A 25,812-nucleotide genomic window follows, 5' to 3' on the forward strand; every position below is an offset into this window, starting at 1 on the left:
CGATATACTGGAAAAAAATTTTTTTTTTTTTAACTTCAAAGGGCGGTAACTTTTTATGTGGTATAATTTATGACCAATCTTTTCGGGACACCCTGTATATATCTGGGTCGAATTATAAAACTTAACAAGGAAAACCAAGCAGCAGAGATCAAAAGACGAGTTAGACGGGTATGGACCGCATAGACTGGCATACTTACAGTAAGTAGCTTAGTACTTACATCCTTAAAAACAAAAGATATCCACAACATCTTAAAACCAAGGTATGTATACAATCAATGCGTATTCCCTGTTCTCACTTTTATGGTTCCCAAACGTGGACGTTTACAAAAGCAAACATGGACAAAATCATAAAAAGGCAAATAGCTATGGAAAGGCAAATGTTGCACATAAGACTAACGAAAGTTGTACTTTTAATATTAATAATACCAAAAATAAAACTTTATTAGAACTAATCTTCTGGTTACACCATTCGTGGCTTCTAAAATTTGCAAGCCAACGAAACGCGGAGCAAAGAAGGCGCCGAGGGAGATCTATCAAGTTGCATCTCACAACTCGCCTGTCCAGGACGGTAAAGTTCCAACAAAGATTAGTTCCCAATACTAAGAATAGGAGTAAAACTAATAAAAATAATAAATAATCATTTCGTTATGAATCCAAACAAGTATGAAACAAGAGCGGTTTTACTTTAGTTAGTTTAGAGAGCATCAAAAAGTTTTATTTTTGGTATTGTTAATATTAAAAGTAAAACTTTTGTTAGTCTTTAGCAGATGCCGCCAAGGCATCCATCATGATAATCTTTCGTTTGTGGATCAATGCTCTGACGGCCATAATTTTAGTTGTTCAGAGAGAATCAAATATTAGTCTAGTAAAATAAAATTACACTGCATGTAAATCAAAATGTAAATTCGTACAGGTTGAAACAAATTTTATATCAAAGTTTAGGTGGGTACAAAAGATATTTTCAAAAAAGTATCCAAATCATACAAGGGGATCATTGTTTAAATAATTAAAAAGGGGTCATTTTTGCAAAAAAATTACTTTTTTAACTGCTGAGGTCATTCTGTTACTAATGAATGTCTATAATAATATTTTCTGCAAAGTTGAAAGGTAAATCTGTCACATAAGACTTACTAAATTAAATTTGACCCCCTATTTATTTAAATAATTATACATAAAAATTTAAAAACAAATTTCCAAAAAAAATATTTTTAGCGTTTTAAATAAGCACTATAAAATATCTTGTTTTACAGGAGAAGATGCGCTATGTTATCAGTATTAATAAAAAAAAATTGGTCCAAAAATATTTGATATTTTTTAAGATATGGAATTTGTTTTTCAAATGTTACTCTATTTTCAATCGCAAAAACGCGGTTGTTGCCAAAGAAATATTCACCTTTATTAAATCATATTATTTTTATTCTTATGTATATTTTCGATAAATGTATTGATAAATTCAAATTTCAATTAAACTTCCTCCTAAAATGGCATTTGAAAATTATTCAAATTTGTTTATAATTTGTTTTTTTAATAACGTCACGGGTATTAAATATTTTTAAATTCCGTTTCGATAATTGGGTTTCTGGGAATTTTTCACTAATTAACAAATTTTTTTTGTCTTTTTTCTCTTCTTTTTTTTTTTCTTGGAGTTATATTACTATGGGCCCTTTTAGGGTTAAGTTTCATTAAAAATGTTGAATCTCTAAACTGCAGAATCTAGACCTAAAAATATTAAGATTGGTATAAAATCACTTAAATAAAATGTGACTACTTACTGAGTTACAGGGTGTTTTATTTAAAAATTTAAAAATTATTTTTACCAAGAACTTTCAAACTATTTGACCTATCCTTATCATACTTGGCAGAAAGTGTGGGTACTATACAGTCTACTAACTTGTGATAAATAAAAGTTTCTAGCTACTACCAGAGGCGTACGACATGGGATAGTTAATGGTTGACCCTTCCCAAATTCTACGCCACTGAGGTAATTACCATTTTAGCGAAATTTTTCAATTCTCCAATACTTTCTAAGTAAATAATATACTCTTTACTGGTAACGCTTAAGTCATTAGTTTTCGAGATATTGGACGTTAAAAATGAAACGGCATAGTTATTTTGATTCATTCATTCATTCATTTTAAACTTCCAATATCTCTCAAACTGATGACTTTGTCGATACCAATAAAGCTATTTACATACAAAGTATTGGAGAATCGAAAAATTTCGCTAAAATAGTAATTCACTCAGTGGCGTAGAATTTGGGAAAGGTCAACCATTAACTATCCCCTGTCGTACGCCTCTAGAACTAGCTAGAAACATTTATTAATCACAATTTAGTAGGGTGTATAATAGCCACACTTTCTCCCAAGTATGATAAGGATACGTCAAACAGTTTTAAAGTACTTGGTAACAATAATTTTTAAATTTTTAAATAAAACACCCTGTAACTCAGTAAGTAGCCACATTTTATTTAAGAGATTTTAGTTAAATCATAATATTTTCAGGTCTAGAATCTATAACTTAGAGATTCGATATTCTTAATAAAATTTAGCCCTAAAAGGGCCCGTAGTAATATAACTATAAGAAAAAAAGAAGAAGAAAAAACGAAAAAAAAATTTTCTTAATTAGTAAAAAATTCCCAGGAACACAATTATCGAAACGGAATTTCAAAATACTTAATCCCCGCGACGTTATTAAAAAAACAAATTTGAATAATTTTCAAATGCCATTTTAGGGGGGAGTTTAACTGAAATTTAAATTTATCAATACATTTATCGAAAACATACATAAAAATAAAAATAATGAGATCTTAAGCAGCATTTGGCAACAACCGCGTTTTTGCAACTGAAAAGATAGTAACGTTTAATAAATAAATTCAATATCTCAAAAAATATTAAACATTTTTCGACCAATTTTTTTTACTTAATACTGGTAACATAGCGCAACTTAATCTGTAAAACACGTTATTTTATAGTGCTTATTTAAAACGCTAAAAATATTTTTTTGCAAATTTGTTTTTAAAGTTTTATATACAATTATTTAAATAAATAGGGGGTCAAATTTAATATAGTAAGTCTTTTTTGAAAGATTTACCCTTCACCTTTGCAGAAAAAAATCCTATAGCCCTTCATTAATAAGTGAATTACCTCAGCAGTTAAAAAAGTATTTTTTTTGCAAAAATGACCCCTTTTTAATTATTTAAACAATGATCCCCTTGTATGATTTGGATACTTTCTTGAAAATATCTTTTGTACCCACCTAAACTTTGATATAAAATTTGTTTTAACCTGTACGAATTTACATTTTGACTTTTTTTATTTTATTAGGCTATATGTGCTCTCTGAAGAAACTCTAGCAAGAGTTGAATCTAGTTAGAGCACTTTTGGCGTTCTCTGAACTAACTAAAGTAAAACCGCTCTTGTTTCTATTCACAACGAAATGATTATTTATTATTTTTATTAGTTTTACTCCTATTCTTAGTATTGGGAACTAATCTTTGTTGGAACTTTACCGTGCTGGACAGACGAGTTGTGAGATGCAACTTGGATAGACCTCCATCGGCCTTCTTTGCTCCGGCGATTCGTTGGCTTGCAAAGGACCCCGCAGAAACCTTATGGAAAATGTATCTCTGTCAAATGCTCTGAAACTTTGGGTTCTGGTAGTCCTTGATGTGTAGAAGTGTAGAACAAAAGACTCAATGGGCACGTAGCTCCAAAAAATCATGGTTTTAAGATATAAGCCTCTGAAGTTATAGGTACAATGAGGACGTTTGAGTTGGAATAAATTCATTTTCTCGAGATTGGGCGACTCTGGAGGTAAATTACGAATCAGGTCGATTTTTATTTTTAAATTATAATTTTTTGGCATATACAGTCCCTGGCCATATTATTAGACGCACTATAAGATTTTATAAAAAAAAAGTAATTATGAGGTGATACTAAATAGGTTTTTTGTATGTACCAGACACAATGTATATCTATTATTTTGTTGTCCATTTAATTGTCTAGTTTTTTTCACAAACTAATCATCATTAATAATTAACAAATATGTATTTATCGACTCTTGAAAAAAACAAAAATAACGACAATTAAATGTTAAATATTTTGTTGAGCCACCTTTAGCCACTATTAGAGCTTTAATTATGCGCGGCATACTATCACTGCAAACCTGTACTACGATACCTGTAGAGTTAAAGCTCTAATAGTGTCTAAAGGCGGCTGAACAAAATAACATTTAATTGTCGTTATTTTTGTTGTCTTTCAAGAGTCAATAAATACATATTTATTCAATAATAATGTTGTTTTATTTGTGATAAAATATAGACAATTAAATGGACAACCAAACAACATACATTGTGTCTGGTACATACAAAAAACCTACGTAGTATCGCCTCATAATTAACATTTTTTATAAAATCTTATAGTGCGTCTAATAATTTGGCCAGGGACTGATGTATATCATACTACTGACGACATCCATCTGGGCGTGATGACGCAATCGATGATTTTTTAAATAATAATAGGATCGTGTGATAGCTCATTTGAAAGTTTATTCAATTCTCTATTCACTAATATAAACATTAACATAATTATTTATACAGGGTGCCCAAAAAATTTTTTGAATTAAACTAATTGAGACAAAAAAAGAATGAATATAATTTATTTAATTCGAAATACATTTTACTGCTGTCAGAAAACAGAAAAAATTGTTAATTTGAAAAATAAACATTGCTTTTCGCTTAAAGGGATGGGTACGAACTTTCGGCTTTAATGCCATTTAAATAGAATTCATTTTTTTTTCGAATCTTGAGAAAACTAATAAGTATTTTTGAAAAATTTAAACGCAGAATGAAATATTACGTTATTAGCGAGGGCCGAAAGTCACCAAAAACTTCTGTAATGTTTATTTTAATAAATTACAGGGGTGAAAAACTAAGAGAAAATTTAGTGTGATTTTCAATTGCAAATATCTCGTTCAAAAGAAACTTTTTATTCATTCTAAGGGACTTTCGGCCATCGGTAATAAAGTAATCATTCATTCTGCTTTTAAATTTTTCAAAAATACTTATTAGTTGTCTCAGGATTCGAAAAAAATGATTACATTTAAAATACATTGACAATTTTGACAGGCGTCAAAATATTCCTGTCCTCTTAAATTACATGTTCAAACTGCAAAGAGGCAGGTGGGTGGCAGCTTTAATATTGAATTTAAGCGAAAAACATTATTTATTTATCAAATAAACATTTTTTCCTGTTTTCGGACAACAATAAAATCTATTTCGAATTAAATAAATTATATATCCATTCTTCTTTTTGTCTCAATTAATTCAATTCAAAAAAATTTTTCGGGCACTCTGTATAAATAATTATGTTACTGTTTATATTAGTGAATAGAGAATTGAATTACCTTTCAAATGAGCTATCACATAGTCCCTATTCTTATTTAAAAAAAATCATCGATTGCGTTATCACGCCCAGATGGATGGCGTCACTAGTATTATATATTATATGCCAAAAAATTATAATTTAAAAATAAAAATCAACCTGATTCGTAATTTATCTTCAGAGTCGCCGATTCTCGAGAAAATGAATTTATTCCAACTCAAACGTTCTCACTGGTACCTATAACTTCAGAGGGTTATATCTTTAAACCATGATTTTTTGGAGCAACGCGCCCATTGAGTCTTTTCTTCTACACATCAAGGATTACCAGAACCCAAAGTTTCAGAGCATTTGACAGAGCCATTTTTTAGGTTTCTGCAGGGTCCTTTTAGAAGTCACGAATGGTGTAACCAGAAGATTAGTTCTGATAAAGTTTTATTTTTGGTATTGTTAATATTAAAAGTAAAACTTTCGTTAGTCTTTAGCAGATGCCGCCACAGCATCCATATCATGATAATCTTTCGTTTGTGGATCGAGGCTGACGGCCATAATTTTAATTGTTCTTCTTCTTCTTCAAGTGCCATCTTCGTTCCGAAGGTTGGCGATCATCAGGGCTATACGTATTTTCGAAACTGCTGACCGAAGTTTAATTGTTCAGAGAGAATCAAATATGTGCTCTCTGAAGAAACTCTAGCAAGAGTTGAAACTAGTTAGAGCACTTTGGGCGCTCTCTGAACTAACTAAAGTAAAACCGCTCTTGTTTCGATTCATAACGAAATGATTATTTATTAAATTGGAAAGAAATCCTTTGTAAAAGGTATACAATTTTTTTTATTAAAAATCCCTTAAAAGGGCTAAATCACAACAAAACGTTTTCGATTTTTATAAAAAATCATCATCAGTGTTCGATAAACTGGATGCTAGCTGAGCCACAAAAGAAAAATATCTGGGTAAAAACCCTTTACATAAAATATAGACGCCTTAAAAGTGCATACTTCAATAAAAAGGCCTGTGATGGTCTGCCATTAGGTCATTGAAATGTGATCAACTCAATTTGGATCCCACGTGTTGGGAAACCTGTATACTTTACCTTAGGGCATTATCCTGTTTGCCATGTGACCATCACAGGCCTTTTTATTGAAGTATGCACTTTTAAGGCGTCTATATTTTATGTAGAGGGTTTTTACCCAAATATTTTTCTTTTGTGGCTCAGCTAGCATCCAGTTTATCGAACACTGATGATGATTTTTTATAAAAATCGAAAACGTTTTGTTGTGATTTAGCCCTTTTAAGGGATTTTTAATAAAAAAATTTTATACCTTTTACAAAGGATTTCTTTCCAATTTTGTGATTGATGGTATACAGCCAACTACAGGAAAACTTTTTCTTTTCCTTGTGGATTTTGATTATTTATTATATTTAGGTATAAGTTTGAATAATAAAGGGACACAAGAAGACGAGATTGGTGCCAGAATAAACTCAGAAACTAGAATATATGTCATGAACTATACAAAAACTTCTTGAACAGAAAAGAAATAACAACAAAAACAAAACTGATCATATACGAAACAGTGTAGGTACCAACCTGTATTAACCTATACGAGGCAGAAAACTCGGTACTCGACGAAATACAAACAAAGCAACTGCAGGCAGTGGCGTAGCTGAAGACTGCGGGGCCCCCCGCGACCATTTTTGTGGGCCCCGTATTATAAACAACTACAACTAATAACAGTATAATTACTAAAATATGTATAAACGACAATATTTGGCCTTTCTTTCATGTCTTCATTAGTTTATGAATAGACATGAAAACCTATTATACATGTATCTTAATCCGACAAACCTATTAGTAAGTTGTTGCAATATTATATCTAAATTTACATTGAAACATTAACTACAAAACTTTCTTTGCTAAAAGTTATATTTTCGCCGCAGCTGAGCTCATCGTAAATTTTTTTTATACGTTTTATCCGTTTATTTTTAAATTCCGGTGTAACCCCACTATTCTGCTATTCCTGATGCTTTTGCTAAAATTTCGGAAAACGAATTTCTCATTTCTAGAACATTATCACGAGTTTTTTCAAAAAGTTGAAGGGCGACCGTTAACTCTGCCGTTTCAGATTGCAAAAGTGTTGATGTTAGATTAATAAAGTTAAGTATTTTAGATTGAATAGTAATGTTAACGACAAATTCAATGCTCTAATAATGCATTAACTTATAATTTTTCATCGTTTTTTAGATCAATGAAATTTCCGTTAAAGATTTCATTACTTGTCGGAAAGCTCGACGCAGAGCCATAACAGCATCATATCGGGATGACCACCGGGTTTCACATACCTTTTAAGTGTTGGTAAATGCGATGGATCTAAAGTCAAAAGTCATAATAGTACATAGTACATCCTATCTTTTAATACTTGCACTAAAAAAACAATATTTTTAATATCCTAAAAAGCCAACTCCTGTACACCAACAACGGCATCATTCAACACTAGGTTCAGATTATGGGATGCACAGTGAACATATGAAGCTCTTTTTTCAATGTCAATTATACGCCTTTCTACGCCTGAATATACACCACTCATAACCTTTGCCCCATCATCATACCCCTCTCCTCTGCAGTTGTGTACGGAAAGGTGCTTTGATTGTATAAATTTTAAAATTTCATTTACAAGACCTTCTGCACTTTGGTCTAACATGCGAATAAATCCCAAAAAACTTTCAACAACTTCTGCTTTAAAAGATAAATTATTTTCATCGCAAGTTGCATACCGACCGGAAAATAAAATTAAACTGATCGTGTTTCGAAATATCTTAAGTGGTATCAAGAATTATTGAATAAAAACATTTTTTAATTAAATAAATCAATTTGTGTTCAGTTTCTTGAGCCAGCAAATTTATAACTTCGTTTTGTATTTGAGGGCTCAAGTAATTTGTTTTTTTTTTTAGGTTAAGTATTGTTTTTATCGATTAATTTAGCTAAAATATGATCATATTTAGCTAGTAAAAGAACCATCGACAAAAGATTACCTTTTTGGGATTCACTTTCATCTAAACTACCAACATGTCCACGAAAGTACGAAACGCCAAAGTGCACCCGAAAAGAGTAAGAATTACGTCAATTACCCGCTTCATTATTTCCTTCCAAATTTCCTATTTTGATGCTTATTAAGAAAATAAGTTTTGTTCCCCAATTTAAAGAAAGTAGAACTATTAACACATTGAATGCCACGTGAGTTGTATTTAACTCACGCCTTGTTTGGCCCAGGCGCTCAGTGAGTTAAATATTATTCACATTAACATTGAGATTCTGAACGTGGAGCCTGAAGGCACAAACAAAAAATTTTAATGTGGCGTTTAATGTGTTAAGCTAGAAGGATTTAATGGGCCCCTCCTAACGTCGGGCCCCCCGCCATGCGGGCCTGTCAGCTACGCCACTGACTGCAGGCAAGTGAAATGAAATACTTGAGGAAAGTGCTGAGTGTTACAAGAACAGGCAGAAGAAGAAACGAAGACATTCAACAAGAACTAGGAACGAAATCACTATAAAGGTTAAAGCAGAAGAAAAGAAACTAAAATGGTGGGGACACATGATCAGAATGAACAAAACTAGACAGGTGAAGAAGATATGGGAAGCGAGAAAAATAAGGAAAAACCGTAGAGGACGACCAAGAAAAACATGGAACAACAGCATAAACGAGATTCTCGAAGAAAGAAGGAAGACTTGGAGTGAGACGAAGAAACTAGCTAGAGACAGAAAACAGTGGCGTAAATTTGAAGAAAATATTTAACTTTAGAGAGCTTGTACTGTACACCTCGACACCTACGTGTATAGAGGTTTTCGATTATGTATGTAAAGTCCATTCACTTTACAAATTCCCAACTGTAATCAAACGCACGTGGAAGCTAAACAGGGCCGTACTGAGGTGTATCATATGTTTTTAAAAATATTTAGTTTTGAAACTAATACCGTAAGAATTGCTTGAAATTTAATTGTAAACAAAATTTTATGTTCTTTTTAAGGGGAAAGGCGCAAAATATCGGCTGTTAACATTTTTAATGTGTTTTAAATTGTATTCATTTTTTTCGATTCCTGAGAAAACTAAGTATTTTTGAAAAATTTAAACGCAGACTAAAATGTTACCTTATTACCGAGGGTCAAGAGTCCCTTAGAATAAATAAAAAGTTTTTTTTTACTGAAATATTTGCAATTAAAAATCACCCTTAATTTTCTCTTTTATTTTCACCCCTGTAACTTATTAAAATAAACATTATAGAAGTTTTCAGGGACTTTCGGCCCTCAATAATAATGTAAACTTTCATTCTGGCTTTAAATTTTTCAAAAATATTTATTAGTTTTCACAGGACTCAAAAAAATGAATACATTTAAAACACATTGAACATTTTGACAGGCGAAATTTTGCGCCTATGTCCTTAAGAAAAATGTGGTAAAATAAAATATTCATTAACTGAGATATACATAACAATGTGAACATTTTGAATAAAGTAGCATCATATTATAAGGTTATGTTATTTATAAGTTATGTTTTTGCTAAGAATGTTTTTTTTTCGATAAAATATTTACTTTTTGGAATATTTGCAAAAAACCGTCTAAAAACGTGGTTATTTTGTAGAAAAATGAACATATTCACTCACAAATAACTCGAAAAGTATTGACTTTGTGAAAAAAGTGAAAAACCGCTATAGAACAAAAGTTGCTTAGAATTAATCAATTTATTTATTTCCGGGCTTATTTTGAACGTGTATTTTTTGCCAGGACCAAAGCACACATCGGCACAGTATTACTTTTTTCTTTGACATATTAGCTATATGTATGCCAAATTTCATGTTAATCTAAGCGGTTCTTTAAAATTTGAAGGTTTTGTAACATTTTACCGTAAGTGAATGGACTATTATTATGCAACTGCATTTTGTATACTTTTTCATGTTCAGAAGAGGAAATGAAACTTTTTGAAACACCAATAAATTAAAATATAAGTTTCTCTTAGGTACCTTTATAAAAGTGATTACCACAAGCTATTTTTACTTTTGATGAATAAATACTTTGTTTATGGATACTAAAAGTTCACTGCACTACACACTATAAAACTTATAACTAACTATAAAAAACTATAAAACACGACCAGTCTTAATTAATAACTCAACAATAACTACGGTAAAGTACATAACATAACACAAAATAATATTATCTTAAAAACCAACACGCTAAAAAATACAATTTGAATTTGCAGATGCAGACTGACAAGTTAGGACCTGTAAAATGAGAAACCGCCTCGCTTATGGCAATAAATTATATTTAATAGCTTCTTGACGAATGAGTGGACGAATCGTTAACACGTGCGTTTGTTTATGTTGGGAATTTGCTATGTGAATGTGGTGTACGTATGTATTATGTGACATCACGTGCGATGACGCGGATGATGTACAACGATATTTATACTGGACGGACTGTAGGTGAATACGATTTTTCCTGCGACGATGAGCCGGCCTAGTACCCTAGTACATGGAGACCAACATACCAAAGAAGAAGGAAGGTAGAGTGAACTGTCAAAGTCAAAACTATTGACATTTGACATTGACAATGACAGCAATAAAATTAAAAAAAAGTGTTAAAGCAGTGATAAGATAAAGTGAATTTGTTTTTTGGCTGTAAATTGGTACACAAATCAAATTTGATAACATGGAAGTAAAACAAGAAACTTGTAAAATAGAAATAGATAATAAAGAGTTTGATGGTGATGGTACCTTGGATGACTTCAAAATTGAAATTAAGGAAGAACCCAAGAGAGAACCCGCCTACAACGCGTTTAACTATTTAGACTTTCCTGAAAACGCTAAAGTAGAACAAGATGAACATAAATTTAATGTATGTGAAGAAACCCAAACAACAAAGGAAGAAAGTAAGTATTTTTTTTTCTCTGATTCTGGCCTTGGTTTAGAACTAGAACCTTTAGCCACGTAATTGTATAACTTATCACTAACTCAGGTGTAATGTGTAGTGTGTGTGTTGAGTAAGTGTCTTGTTACTTTGCAAAGTCGACGTCATTATCTTTGCAAAGAGACGCTAATTGTATCCGAACGTCTGCGGTCCCTCCGGTGAGTACCGGAAAGAAAGTAAGTAAATAACATTAATTAATAACACACTCGCCGACAAAACTATTACATATTTTGAAATTAACGTGTGAAATAAAATTGTTTGTGCTGCCCCCATTGTCATATTATAAATAGGATTTCTTTTCCGAATGCGATATATTTTTGTATCATATAAATGGTATAATAGGATATAAATTTAATATGGGCTATATGGTGGCCAATATAATTTTTAAATTGAATCTCATCAAGGTAAGTAATCATTATTCTACAGACATGAAGACCTGCATAATGCATAATGGTACATTAAGACCAATTTGTTATCCAATATTCAATATGGCTGGCAAATAGCAAAACATGATCTTCTAAAATGTTTTTAATGTACATATCGGCTGTCATTTACCCAATCACCTCCACAAGTTCGGTCTCTCCTTTCCAAGAAATACCACTCCATAGCACTATACCACCACCTACCAAAATGAACACTCTGTATGATAGGACTGGATTCGGCGTACCAAAAAAAGTTGATTAATAGCAAGCTGAAAATTTGTTAATAGCTTAACGGTGTCTAGTCGAACAAACTTTGATGTATGGGAACACTGGAACAGGGGAAGTTTTAATTGTGGAACAGTTTAAAAATTTGGAACATCAGATTATGAAAAAGTCTTATCGTTCCCATTGATGCAAAATGTCATATGGGAGCGTTCAAGTATTATGTAACGTGATTTTTGAAGATTCTTCAGCCCGCCTCCCCCTATTAACGTACTGTAATGGGTGCTTAACTAGTACGTAACGCAATTTTTGAAGATTTTTGACCCTCCCTGCCAACCTGTGTTACGTAATACTTGAACGGTCCCTATGTTAAATACTGCACTTTTCAGGAGACAAAAAAACTAAATAATATTTACTGTGTAAGTAGACAGTAGTAGTAAAACAAAAGACAATACATATGTATAAGCCCTAATTTGAAGAAAAACCCTACACACACAGTAAATTTTATTTACAGTGAACTCTCCCTTGAACGGACAGTCGTTGTTCCTCATAAAGCGTCTTTTAGCTTAAAATTTTTAAAAATAAGTGCATGAATATATCATCGCCTCAAAGCAACAGTAGGATATGGCATATCCTACTGTTGCACGTGTGCACTGATCAACCAGTTAAGTGATATTGGACTGATGCAATGTGTGTGTATATACGCATATACGGTGCACTCGTGCAACAGTAGGATATGTCATATCCTACTGTTGCTTTGAGGCGACGATATGTTGTAGGTATATACATATAAATAGAAACATTACTTTAGCATTACATAACACAAGTTGTGGATGAGACGCAGCATTGTCTGGGTACAAAAGAACTTTGATTTTTTCTTGGCATTCTTCTATGAAATTTATTTAGCCAGTCTGTCTAATAATGAGCGATAAGATTGTATTGACGTGGCTGTAAATGTGAGTGCGAGTGAGATGTGCCATTGGACTGCCTGAATGGCATCTCTTTCACACTCATCATGGACGGCCACCTAATACGTACATGGCGCTCATTATTTTTCTTGAAAATAACAGCTTAGTAATCAAATAATGAGAAAAGTTTCTTCAGAATCTTGTAGGGGGGCTTTAAACTTTGATTTAGTCACTTTCTGACTTTCATAGTAATAACTTTTATCCAAGTTATTAAGCCTTGAAAATCGTCATTTTTCGTTTTTTTTTCAATTTTAAAATGCTTTTACCTCGAAAGCTATCAACTTTAGAGAAAAATTAAAAGAGACCTTTTTTATCAAGAATAGTCCAAAAAACCTAAAAAAAATTGTCCAGGCCAAAAATATTGATTTTTGCAATTTGATTAAAAAAAATTGTTAAAAAAAATTTGGACCACTTTTCGCGTGGGCGACTTCTTGAATCTTATTCTGGAATGTCTCACGAATGTGATTATGCAAAAAAATTTCATGGGAGTATTTTCTCCAAAGAACCTGCCGTTTTCTCCTTGTCTATCGCAATCGTAGGCAACTATATTAAAATTTTATGTTAGCTGTGAAGTAGAAGGTTCAGCAGAACTAGACTTTGTGGAGATGTCTGACTTGTGGAATTGTTTGTGTGTATATGATTTTGTAATAATTCGGCTGCATTTGTGAGGCTGCAATTTTTAGTAATGAAAAAAGGTGGGCATTCGACCGTCTATTACGAATACAATTTTTTCTTTCCTTCATTATTGAAAATGTTTATTCGCACAAATAACTTGTACTATACTTGGGTATTGTATCCTAGATAATGGTCTGATAAAATTCCAATTTGTTGCTATCAAGAAAAAGTTGCTTTAATTGGGTGTTGCATTGCATATCTATTAGTTCAATTCGAAGGTTGGCAAGCATTTCATTGATGTTAACATTAAGGCCGGCCGCAAGTTGACACGCAGCTTCGTGAGGTGTAGTCCAATCAACAGCCATTTTCTCGTGGAATCTTGAGAACCAAGATCAATTTCCTTGAAAATTTGGATTTAGGTAGTAATTATAACCTTTGTCAAAATGTACCCTATGCCGAACTGCGCTTTTGCCCTGGGGGTGAAAACAGCCCCATCTAGGGGATGAAAATTTTTTAATCAAAATAACTATGGAAATCGATTGAGTGACCAATTCTGAGTAAAATTTGTTCTATAAAATTTTTTTTTGCAAAATTGACACTTTCCAAGTTATTTGCGATTGAAACTATGCATTTTTCATTGAAAAAACTCACGTTTTTTATAACCGTTTTTCATGAATAACTTAAAAAAATTTATTTTATAGAAAAAATCATTAAGAACAAAGAGATTCGCGTCTGAAAGACCTATGTACAGCCAATAACGACTGAGTTATTGCTCTTTAGAGGATGGTTATTTTCGAATAACATCGAAATGGAGAACCTTTATTCTCAAATAACTCAAATGTGGTGCAATTTTTTGGGAAAACTTAAGAGACATCTTTTAAAGTTCATTAGAAAGCCTTTCAAATAAGCTCTGATAAAAGTTTTTTTGCATAAGAAGTGACTGACTTATGACGAAAATAAAGTCACTTTTGCTTTTTTCTTTTTAAAATGTAAAAATTAAACCCTCGTCGTTACAATCGTCATCGAAATAAATAGCTTCCCACTTTAAATTAACTTTATTTATGTATAATTGATACGATCCATATGATTTGACCGGTTTGGAATGCTTAGTTTAGAAAAAGATTTTTTTGCACCACATTCGAGTTATTTGAGATTGAAGGTTCTCCATTTCGAGGTTCTTTGAAAATAACCATACTTTAAAGAACTCAGTCGTTATTGGGTTTACATAAGTCTTTCAGACGCGAATCTTTGTTTTCTTATTAGGTACAATTTTGTTCTCAATGATTTTTTCTATAAAATTAAATTTTTTAAGTTATTCATGAAAAACGGTTATAAAACGAGAGTTCTTTCAATGAAAAATGAATAGTTTCAATTGCAAATAACTTGGAAAGTGTCAATTTTTGCAAAAAAATTATAGAACAAAATTTACTCAGAATTGGTCACTATATTGATTTCCATAGCTATTTTGATTAAAAAAATTTCATCCCTTAGATGGGGTTGTTTTCACTCCCAGGGCAAAAGCGCAGTTCGGCATAGGGTAAATTTTGATAAAGGTTATAATTACTACCCAAATCCAAATTTTCAAGGAAATCGACCTTGGTTATCAAAATTCCACAGTTTTACAGTTTTTTACTGCTGATGAGTGGTCTAGTGTTGCAGGGTGAGTCACGGTGAATTTCTGTGACACACAAATGGTACTAACACGGTAAGTTCTCGCACAGAGTGACGTATCGCAGTTTTCACGGTTCGTGATTCTTCGGTGCACAATTTTTCATTCCGCAGATTGTCACGATGTGTGGAGGTAAAATCCACGAACTCTGCAGGAAAGACACACGTCACCTAAGAACAGTAGGTGTAGTGATGTAAAATTTCCGGGAAGATTCAGACCGTGGAAAGTTTCCGGAAACTTTCCGGGAATATTGGAAATTTTCGTAAACTTATGGAAATATTTCATTTTTATTAAAATTAATATAATAAATTATACAAATCAGTAGTTAGCTTTACTTATTGTTGTGGTATTACGACTAACTACAGAAAAAATCTGTTAAAAATTAAATGCGAAAAAATACTTATTAAAAATTTATTTAACTTAATTAAAAAATACTCTGAATGTTTGTTATTAGTCATTATAATTTAAAAATACAAAAGTTATTTTATTTTAAAAAATATTAAAATGCAGCTATACACTGCATAGCTAATATGCTCTTCACCAGTGAGGCTTTGCCCTGTTAAAGAAGAATCAAGTACGTTTGCAGCATAGTGCACAGGCTTCACTGCCATTTCTTTTTTAATTTAGATAAGCATTCCTTCTCCTCAGACTTGCTGATTGGAAGTAATGGAATATTCTCGGTAAAAATATTTTCTGTATCCTTAAATGCCTCGACAACATGTGGGATATTTTAAACATATTCCCTTCCAATAAAGTACCTAATCCATTTCACAATTATTGGTGTTAGAACAACTGCTACTTTTTGCAACTTTATCCAAAATATGTCATCATCCAGACAGTTCTGTTTAAAATTCCGTGAAAATTTTAAATTTTCTCCCTCTCATAAGTATCGGTAAAGCACTTTTAGACGCATTAATGTTATTTATACAATTAAGGATTGAACCCTATCTAGTTTTTACAAGAAGTTTTAATGATATTAGAACTTTATTGTAGTTTTGAATTTTTTCTTTTTATTTATTATTTTTCTTCTGAAATATTCCCATGCATTATTATACTACAATCACAATAAAAATTCACTAGAAATAAACAAACAAAGACACATTGAATGTTCGAGAAGGACTTTGATGATTTGGAAGATTGTTGGGAAATTGATGATTTGGGAAATCATTATTTACAATATTTATGTACATTGTAAATCGCAAATCATGATTTGCAAATTTTATACATTGTAAATCATGATTCGGAAGTACTTCTCTTAACATTCAACGTGTCTTAGTTTGTTTATTTGTAGTGCATCTTTATTGTGATTTTAGTATAGTTTAGGCATTTTTAGTATAAAAATAATGAAGGTAATGATCAAATCAATGTTCCACTTGAATTAAATAGCACTACTTCCATGTAGATTCAAATTATGTCACTGACTCTTATGTCCAAAAGGCTATTGGAAATATTCTCAAAAGTTCTCGGAAATATTATGGAAAGTTCTCGGAAACATTCTTGAAAATTCTCGGAAATATTCTCGAGAATTTTCCATTGAAAGTTTCCGGGAATATTCGCGGTCAGGAGAATATTTCCATTTTTATAGGCGAATATTCTCGGAAACTTTCCAATATTCGCGAATATTCGCTTGGAAATATTCTCGACTTACATCACTAAGTAGGTGCAAACTGCGTTTCAATTTGCAGTGATCCAGTCGTCAGCAGTTTTTTCTACACCATGAACCATGACTCACTTGCGTCACCTCACCAAGCAGCGTGTCAACTTCTTGCGGCCGGCCTAAAAAGCATTGAAAAAGTGTTAAACGACGCGGCAGTTCAGTTTCCTTAAAACCTATAAATCTATTCTCAAATTGCTCATGCAATTTCTTCAGTTGTTAAATGAACCTTTGTAACTTTTCTTTTGAGAGGTGTCATACGCTAAGTTTGGGAAAATAGGTTGGTTTATTTTTCTCTACACATGTGGAAAATAATTTAAGCTGCAATGTGAAGGCTTTTAAATGTCCCAAAAGCTCATCTTGCCTTTTGCTTGTTAGCAAAAAATGCTGTAAAAAATCTGTAACTTTTATTTAGGATCATGTCATCAAGGGCCAGGTTTTAACGCTTCGCGGGCTGGAGATGGCCCGCGGGCCGTAGGTTCCCCATCCCTGGTCAAGAGCAAATAGAAAATAAAACCGTATATGTTTTCTAAACATCTAATTGAGAATGTCATTGGCATGGTGGTGTTCTATGAAAAATAAAAATACGACAGCATTGGAACTTGTTCAACAGCTTCACACAGCTATTGCATCGTCAGCCAACATAAAAAAACACTTCTCATCATCTGGTTTAGACAATTCCAAAATACGTAATCGGCTAGGTAATGTCAAAGCTGCGAAGTTGGCTTCTAATTTTTGTTGTAGGTTGTGTTCCTATTATTATTAAATAAGTATATACAGTACGTAAATCGTTCAGCTGGAGATAGGGAGCATACATTGTATATATTTAGATACATAAATACCTATATTCTATTATATTGAGATAATTGTGGCAACTGAGCTCTCTCTTGATGACAATATGGTTGTTAGCATTAAGGGGCATTAACCTCAAAAACTTCCACTAACATAAATAAACGTCAAAATATGACAATGTAGTAGCTAAATATTTTTGGCCTAAGGGAATGGGAAAACTGTTTAGTTTTGAAATTAGTTTTTAAATAAAAGATATTTTAGAAGTAATTTCTAAAAAGAATTCTATTTAAAGTAGAATGAATCATAAACTTTGTTTTTGATTTATTTATGGACAGCCTTGCTTCAAAACTCACTCATTATATCATTATATTCGCTCTAACAGCTCTATTACATTAAAAACTCGTATTCGAACAGAAGCTTCAACTAACCTACACCTAACCTTCCTAACCTACAATAAATTGAACAAAAAATTGACCAATTTATTCAAGGCCAAATTTGACGTGTTCAAAAAACAACAATTTGACATCCAATTTTGTTCGTTATTAACTTCACGTCAATAAATTCGTGAATTTCTTGGAAGTCAAAGTTCCTTTGACTTCAATAAATTTAAGGAACTTTGAATAAATGTAAACGTGTCAATATTTTGTGTCAATATTTTCAGTAGTACCAATGCAATGACACAGCATAATAAATCTAGTTAAATCTATTATTATGCTGTCACATATATAGCTGTGCTAAATTATTGTGCTGTCACAGTGTTCTATTTCGTCAATTTCTTCACGTGAAGTTGATAACGAACAAACTTAGATGTCAAAGTGTGCTTTAACACGTCAAATTTGGCCTTGAATAACTTGGTCAATTCCTTGTTCAATTTATTGTTGGTGTAAAGCGGGTATAACACAGGTTAGCGCAGTTGCCACAATTCTCTCAATGTATATTCCCTATGTCCAGCTGAACGATTTACGTATTGTATGATTTTTTGTATGTTTATTTATTATATTAATAGAGAAAATAATAAACAAAAACGTAATAGGTGTAATAGGATTAAGATACCGTTTTCTAAAATATTTTGAAACATGCTATATTTACTTATTCCCCTTCACTCCATGTGGAGCATAGGGCGTCAACTGTCTGCCTCCATTCTGTTCTATCTTTTGCACTCATCTTTATTTCTGCCCAGGTTTTCCCAATTAATTTCTTTCTCGACACTTCTTTTCCACGTTTCTACGGGTCTACCTGGTCTTCTCTTTCCATGTGGTGTGTATTCTAGGGCTTGCCTCGCTATGTCTGTGTCAGGTCTCCTTAGTGTGTGCCCCAACTAACTCAATTTCCTTCTGCACATTTTCCATTTTCTTTTGCACATTTTCGATTTTCTTTTGCACACTTTTGCCATAATTAAAACAAAAGATTTAAATCGAATAAACCCTGAATATCTAGTAAGTAATTATATTAGCCCGGGAGGTAGTGTCAAATTTGACCGGAGCGTTGTAGCATGGCTGTTTTCTTTTTATTTAGTTAGGTGTTTAGTTAGGTAATATGACCGAGTAATATGACCCGTATGCACGCCAATGGTGAATATAAAATTCCTACTTGTACGTCAAAAAATGCGCAATAACTACCTCTTAAAACCTACCAAATTTCATTTGCACATCTCAACCGGTTTTAGAGCAATAAATAAATCGTCACTTTGTAAGAAAAAATTCAACATCCCGTATCTCGGAAACGAAGCATTTGCGGACATATGTTTATAAAGCAAACGGTCATTATTTTTTCATGCAGAATTACCCCTTAAAGTTTGTCGCACTTATTTAGAAACACCCTGTATTGATGAAGAACGTTGCTAGTTGTTAAAGTACCTAACTTTTTTATTATCCAACATAAGCGAATGAATCAAAAAGCAAAATGTTTAGATGGCCTAATAGTCCTGTCGCCAGGGGGGGTACAACGGCCTCCTTTATTCAGATGGACGTACCCAAGTTTTTTTCATGTATTTTGACCCGTAGAATACGAATTTTTTGGGTAACAGTTGATCCGGATGTCGATAAGATTGTTATTGACCAAGAACTTGAGGAATTACATAACCGCGATCTCTCGCAAAACAAAACATTTTTTGGCTCATTCTAAGCAAAACATGTTTCTACATTTTTTTTTCGTAGGATGGCTAGTTTTCGAGATAACCGCGGTTGAACTTTCAAAAAATCGAAAAATTGCAATTTTTGAACCCGAATAACTTTTGATTAAAAAATAAAATAGCCAGTCTGCTTACCGCATTTGAAAGTTTAAGTCAAATTATATCGGTTTTAATTATTTTCATTGCTAAAAATTTATTTTTTTATTGTTTAACAAAGCTATAAACACATAGTGTTTCCCGTGCCTTTACATGCGTTTTAACGCATGCTACGTAGAAATAGCCTCGATTGCACTAGTACCTATTCTACCTACTCGTTCGATTTTAAATGAGAAATCATAGAAAACATCACTCACGCACTAGGTGTTTGTAGCTTTGTTTAACAATAACACAATACATTTTTTAGCAATGCAAATAATCAAAACCGTTATAATTTGACTTGAACTTTCAAAGGCGCTAAGCAGAATTGCTATTTTATTTTTTAATCAAAAGTTATTCGGGTTTAAAAATTGCAGTTTTTCGATTTTTTGAAAGTTCAACCGCGTTTATCTCGAAAACTGAGCATCGGGAAAACTTGTTAGAACATTTTTTACTTAGAATGACCCAAAAAATACAAAAAAAATATTTTGTTTTGCGAGAAATCTCTGTTATGTAATTCCTCAAGTTCTTGGTCAATAACAATCTTATCGACATCCGGATCAACTGTTACCCAAAAAATTCGTATTCTACGGATCAAAATACATGAAAAAAACTTGGGTAAGTCCATCTGAATAAAGGAGGCCGTTGTACCCCCCCTGGCGACAGGACTATAAGGTTACAGTTGAGTTTTAATTTCAATATTTTATATACGCTAGAATATTCCACAGGGTGTTCCAAATTTTGAGGAAAAAACACACTATCATTGTTACAGCCGGTATACAATGACACTTATCTGTTTAGCAACAATATTATTACATCGATATTCTTGAAGAATAAAGCTATAACATATTAAAAAAATCACTAAAATCGAACAACAGGTTTAGGAAATATGAGACATTAAAAATGTCCCATTTTTAAGGTGATGCGATAATTTTGACGCTTAGTGTATAATATAAAAATATCTTTTGTATCTTTTGGTTCTTCATCATATAAAATTAAGAAAAAATAGTTTGTCCAAAAAAAATTAAAAAGAATGTGGGGAGGAATCTTCACTTAGATTGGTCGTACGAACGCAGGAAGCTTCAGGGGTTCATGTACAACAACTTTGCATATTAAGGTCAATCATAATATGATCGAATGCATACTTTACGATTCTATAAAAGACAACTATTTTCAATAGGAAATAAGCCACAATTTTACCAAAAAAAAATGATTTTATTAACGTTTCGACGCCCAAGTCGGGTGTCGTTGTCAAAATACAAAATAATATTAAATTAAACAAAAATGGTGTTGCTTAGTAAAAAATTCTTCTAATAATTTATTTAATCTGGCTCATTTATATCAGACATGTATTATACATTTTAAAGTAGAAGACTTTAAAATGATATTGATGAGTTGCGTTCCTGGGACGACTTTACTAAAAGATAGTTCATTTGATTAAATGAAATCAACCCAACTCAAGAATATCCGCCACAAAAAATCATAGCATGTGATCTGACTTTAAAAAGACAACCAAATGCAACGGTGGCAGAAAAATTCTCGCGCTAGAGACTCCATAGTAAATCACGAGGGAAAACCAGGAAAAACCTCGTGATACTATCCCGACATCGTAAGTATTTGGGCTTACATTTAGTTTACTCTCAAATTTAATACCAAATTCCGACTTTAATATATATATATATATATATGCTATTTTAAATTATAAATAATATTAATAATACATAGATATTATATACACAATACTAAAATATAAAATATGTACTAACTCGATATGTTACTGACTTACTAATCGTGGTATTTTCTTTCTATTGACTTCCTCTTTTAGTATGGGTAACCACATCCTACTGCAGTCTACCGAGGAATTTGCGACACAATTGGTTGCATTTAGCATAATTAGAGCCGCTTCTTTGATTTTTCTCTTTTTACTATCTGTTTCTTTCAAAACTATACTTGAATCTCTCCACTGAATAATAGGTACATGCGTACATGTCTGAATAAACATGGCATAAACATACATGCCGATATAAATGAGTCAGATTAAATAAATTATTAGAAGAATTTTTTACTAAGTAACAACATTTTTGTTTAATTTAATATTATTTTGTATTTTGACAACGACACCCGACTTGGGCGTCGAAACGTTAATAATTGTTTTTTTTTTGTAAAATTGTGGCTTATTTCCAATTGAAAATAGTTGATTATAAAGATGCCACATGAAAATAGCTTCAGAACAACATCGATAAAAGACATACAGACTTTTTTATATTGTCTCGTATAAATAATAAAAACGTGGTATTGTAAAAATAATTATTTTTCCAATCAAAATGTCAATTTTAAAAACAAAAAAAATTCCTACGCTGGAAATTGAACCCGTGTCGCCTGGGTGAAAAGCTAGGAGCCAAGTATTATAGGCCATTAGTGCCATTAACCCTTAAACGCCCAACCTTTTTTAGGTTCCATGTACGCCCAAGGGTGGGTAAAAAATGTCCACCTCGAAAATAGCTAATATATTTATTAAGAGTTATTGAAAATGGATTAAACTTAAGATTCTTATGCTTAATAAACACATCATCTTCTAAAATATTAATATAAACAATTTACAAACCTTACAACAAAATTACAATGTACACCAAAATTAACATACCAGTAAAAGCTAGTAATTCAGGTTTGTCGATTTTCTCCACATTCTTCCTTTCAACCTCCTCATTGGCGGATAATTATGTAGATTATGTAATTATACGTCGATAATTATATGGATTATCTTCCTACCAACGAGAAATTATATAGGAACCTTTAGTAACAAGTTTTATCAAGGGTGTACTTTTTATGCCCACCCATATTTAACTCAAGATGCTACTTTTATTTTCAAAAATATCGGTAGAACCAAATTAACATTCGATAAAGGGCTGTCTTTTTAACAATAAATAATTTTTAAAAAAATTTTTAACACGTAATAAATATGTTACAAGGGAATACGCATTAGGTGGACATTTTTTACCCACCCTTGGGCGTTTAAGGGTTAATAGTTGTTGTAAGTCACGGGGATAAATATTTGACATATAAATGTAGCATTTTTCCATCAAGTTTCATATTTTACCTTTTCTTGCCTAAAATCCCCGGTTTTGGGCCAGCTGACACATAATTTGTTAATGAGCTTTGGAACACCTAACTAAAATAAAAAGAAATTAGCCATGCTAAAATGCTCCGGTCAAATTTGACACTACCTCTCGGGCTATATCATTATTTTTGTAAATACATAAATATGAATAGTGCGCTAATTCTTGAGGCACAGGTGCTAAATAAGCAGCTTATGTGTGATTGCAAGAACATATTTTGATATTTTAAAAGAACAGAACTAGAGATCAGAATAAACAGAATTAAATAAATATGTGTTTATGATAGTTTAAGGGTTGCTCAGGTCCTGGATGAGGACTGGTATAGTTGTTCCATTTTATCTTTGCCCATGTGTCACGATTCATTTTCAAACAAATTTAAGTCAAGACATAAAGTGAAACGTACGTCGATATGTTTATACATTGTGTATACTATATACTATACACTATACACATCGACGTACGTTTCACTTTATGTTTTGATTAAATTTGTTTGAAAATGAATCATGACGCACGGGCAAAGATAAAATGGAACAAGTATAATAAGAAACACCATATTTCTCATCAATCTTTTATTGTTTCTCCCAATATACTTAATCGGATACATATGGTATAGTATTTTTACTACAAAAGCGATATTACGTAGGTCAAAATTTTTTACGTAAGAGAACTGTCAAAACATTAGATTGTGACTTTTCTTTATTGCCATGTTTGTAATAAACCATAGAGGTATATATTAACATAGAGGGAGCCTACCTTCCGCGCTTCCTGACGACAAGATCCCATGGACTGGTTTGCTGCATCTCTTTCTAACACATTGTATCGAAAATCTATGATGACATTCAGTGTGAAGATAGGCACGGAAGAGGAGGACAACTGTAGCAGCTTTACTATGCGTAAGAGTGAAACAGCACTAATCCAAATAAAAAAGTTGGTGTCGTCACTTCGCTCTGAATGACACTCTCTCTATGCTAATATATAACTCTATGTAATAAACATGGCAATAATGAAAAGTCACATTCTAATGTTTCGACAGTTCTCTTACGTCAAAAATTTTGACCTACGTAATATCGCTTTTGTAGTAAAAATACTATACTTAGTTGATGAAGTTAACCATTGCACTTTTCCCGAAGTGGCACTCTCCGGCAACCCCAAATGTTTAATCTCAAATGTTCATAATTCATATCCGAGAATTAATAGTTATAGTCCATTCTTTCACGGTTTATGCTCTAAATTTTAAAGAACCGCTTGGATTTACATGAAATTTGGCATACGTATAGCTTAAATGTCAAAGAAAAAAGTGTTATTGTGCCGATGTGTGCTTTTGCTTTGGGGGTGACTTTCACCCCCTCTTGGGGGTGAAAAAATATATGTCCAAAATAAGTCCGGAAATGGATAAACTGACTAATTTTAAGTAACTTTTGTTCTATAGAGCTTTTTCGCCAAGTCAACAATTTTCGAGTTATTTGCGAGTGAATATGTTCATTTTTCAACAAAATAACCACATTTTTAGACAGTTTTTCGCAAATAACTCAAAAAGTAAGTATTTCGTCGAAAAAAACGTTCTTAGTAAAAATATAGCCTATAAAAAAGTAAAAAAAAATGGTGTACGCGTTAGGTCTCTGGATCTCGTAGAACCTGAGTTATAGCCAATGAAAAGTAGATTCATATTCACCAAATTTCAAATAGAATATTTCGACGTGAAATATCCAAAAAATTAAGCACTTTTTGGGGAAAACCAACTTTTTTAAAGTGTTTAAAAAAAGCTTTATTTCTGTTTTTACAAAAAGTTCTAGCGTTAAATTTAAGCAAGTTACGCTTAAAATAAAGTTGGTCCCTTTTTGTTTTTGCAAAAAAAAAATAGAGAAAACCACCCCCTAATTAGCAACTTAAATGAAATTAATCGTTACCGCTTCACAAATTATTTTACTTATGTTGTGTTTATATGATCTGTAAGTTTCATCGGTTCAAAGTGCTTATTTTTGAAAAAATTTGGTTTCAAAGAAAAATTTTTAAAAATTTAAATTTTGAAATAAATATATGCTTTTTTCAAAATAACTTAAAAATTGTTAGAGATACCAAAAATCTCGAAAAACAGAAAAAAGTCAGATTTGCTTTTCTGAATATCATGTATTTTTTTGTTTTTCTGTTAGACAAAAATTGATTAAGATTTGGTGTTTCTAAATTTGCATACATTCGTGATCAGTGACTCGTTCAACCCGTTTTAACTACAGCCCTTTCAATAATAAGGACTTTGAACCGATGAAACTTACAGATCATATAAACAATATATACATGAGTCAAGAAACTTGTGAAGTCGTAACGATTAAGTTCATTTAAGATACTAATTAGGGGGTGATTTTCTCGATTTTTTTACCAAAACCAAAAGGGATTAACTTTATTTTGAGCGTAACTTGTTTAATTTTGATGCTAGAAATTTTTTTTGTAAAACAAAAATAAAGCTTTTTTTAAACACTTTAAATAAGTTGTAATAAGTTTTCCCCGAAATGTGCTTCATTTTTGATTATTTCACGTTAAAGTATTCCATTTGAAATTTGACGAATATGAACCTATTTTTCATTCGCTATAACTCTGCTTCTACTAGGTATAGAGACGTGATATATACACCATTTTTTTTTAAATTTTTTACAGGCTATATTTTTGCTAAGAATGTTTTTTCGACAAAATACTTACTATTTGAGTTATTTGCGAAAAACCGTCTAAAAGCGTGGTTATTTTGTTGAAAAAATGAACATA

The 25,812-nt window shown here is 31.9% G+C and overlaps 1 protein-coding gene across 3 annotated transcripts in view; it reads left to right on the plus strand.

Annotated features, from left to right (window-relative positions):
* Positions 1 to 10,959: 10,959 nt before the first annotated feature.
* Positions 10,960 to 25,812, plus strand: part of LOC126879807 (zinc finger protein 501-like) — a 54,374-nt gene continuing 39,521 nt past the window's right edge. Inside the window, exon 1 of one of the 3 annotated variants that reach the window (XM_050643071.1) lies at positions 10,960 to 11,296. In XM_050643071.1, the coding sequence (XP_050499028.1) occupies positions 11,077 to 11,296 (220 nt within the window). In that variant the 5' untranslated portion in view covers positions 10,960 to 11,076. The remainder of the gene's footprint in view (positions 11,297 to 25,812) is intronic. The other 2 variants (XM_050643072.1, XM_050643073.1) reach the window with 2 other exon arrangements.

This window comes from Diabrotica virgifera, chromosome 2 (assembly GCF_917563875.1).
Source record: "Diabrotica virgifera virgifera chromosome 2, PGI_DIABVI_V3a".
NCBI classification, from domain to species: Eukaryota; Metazoa; Arthropoda; class Insecta; order Coleoptera; family Chrysomelidae; genus Diabrotica; species Diabrotica virgifera.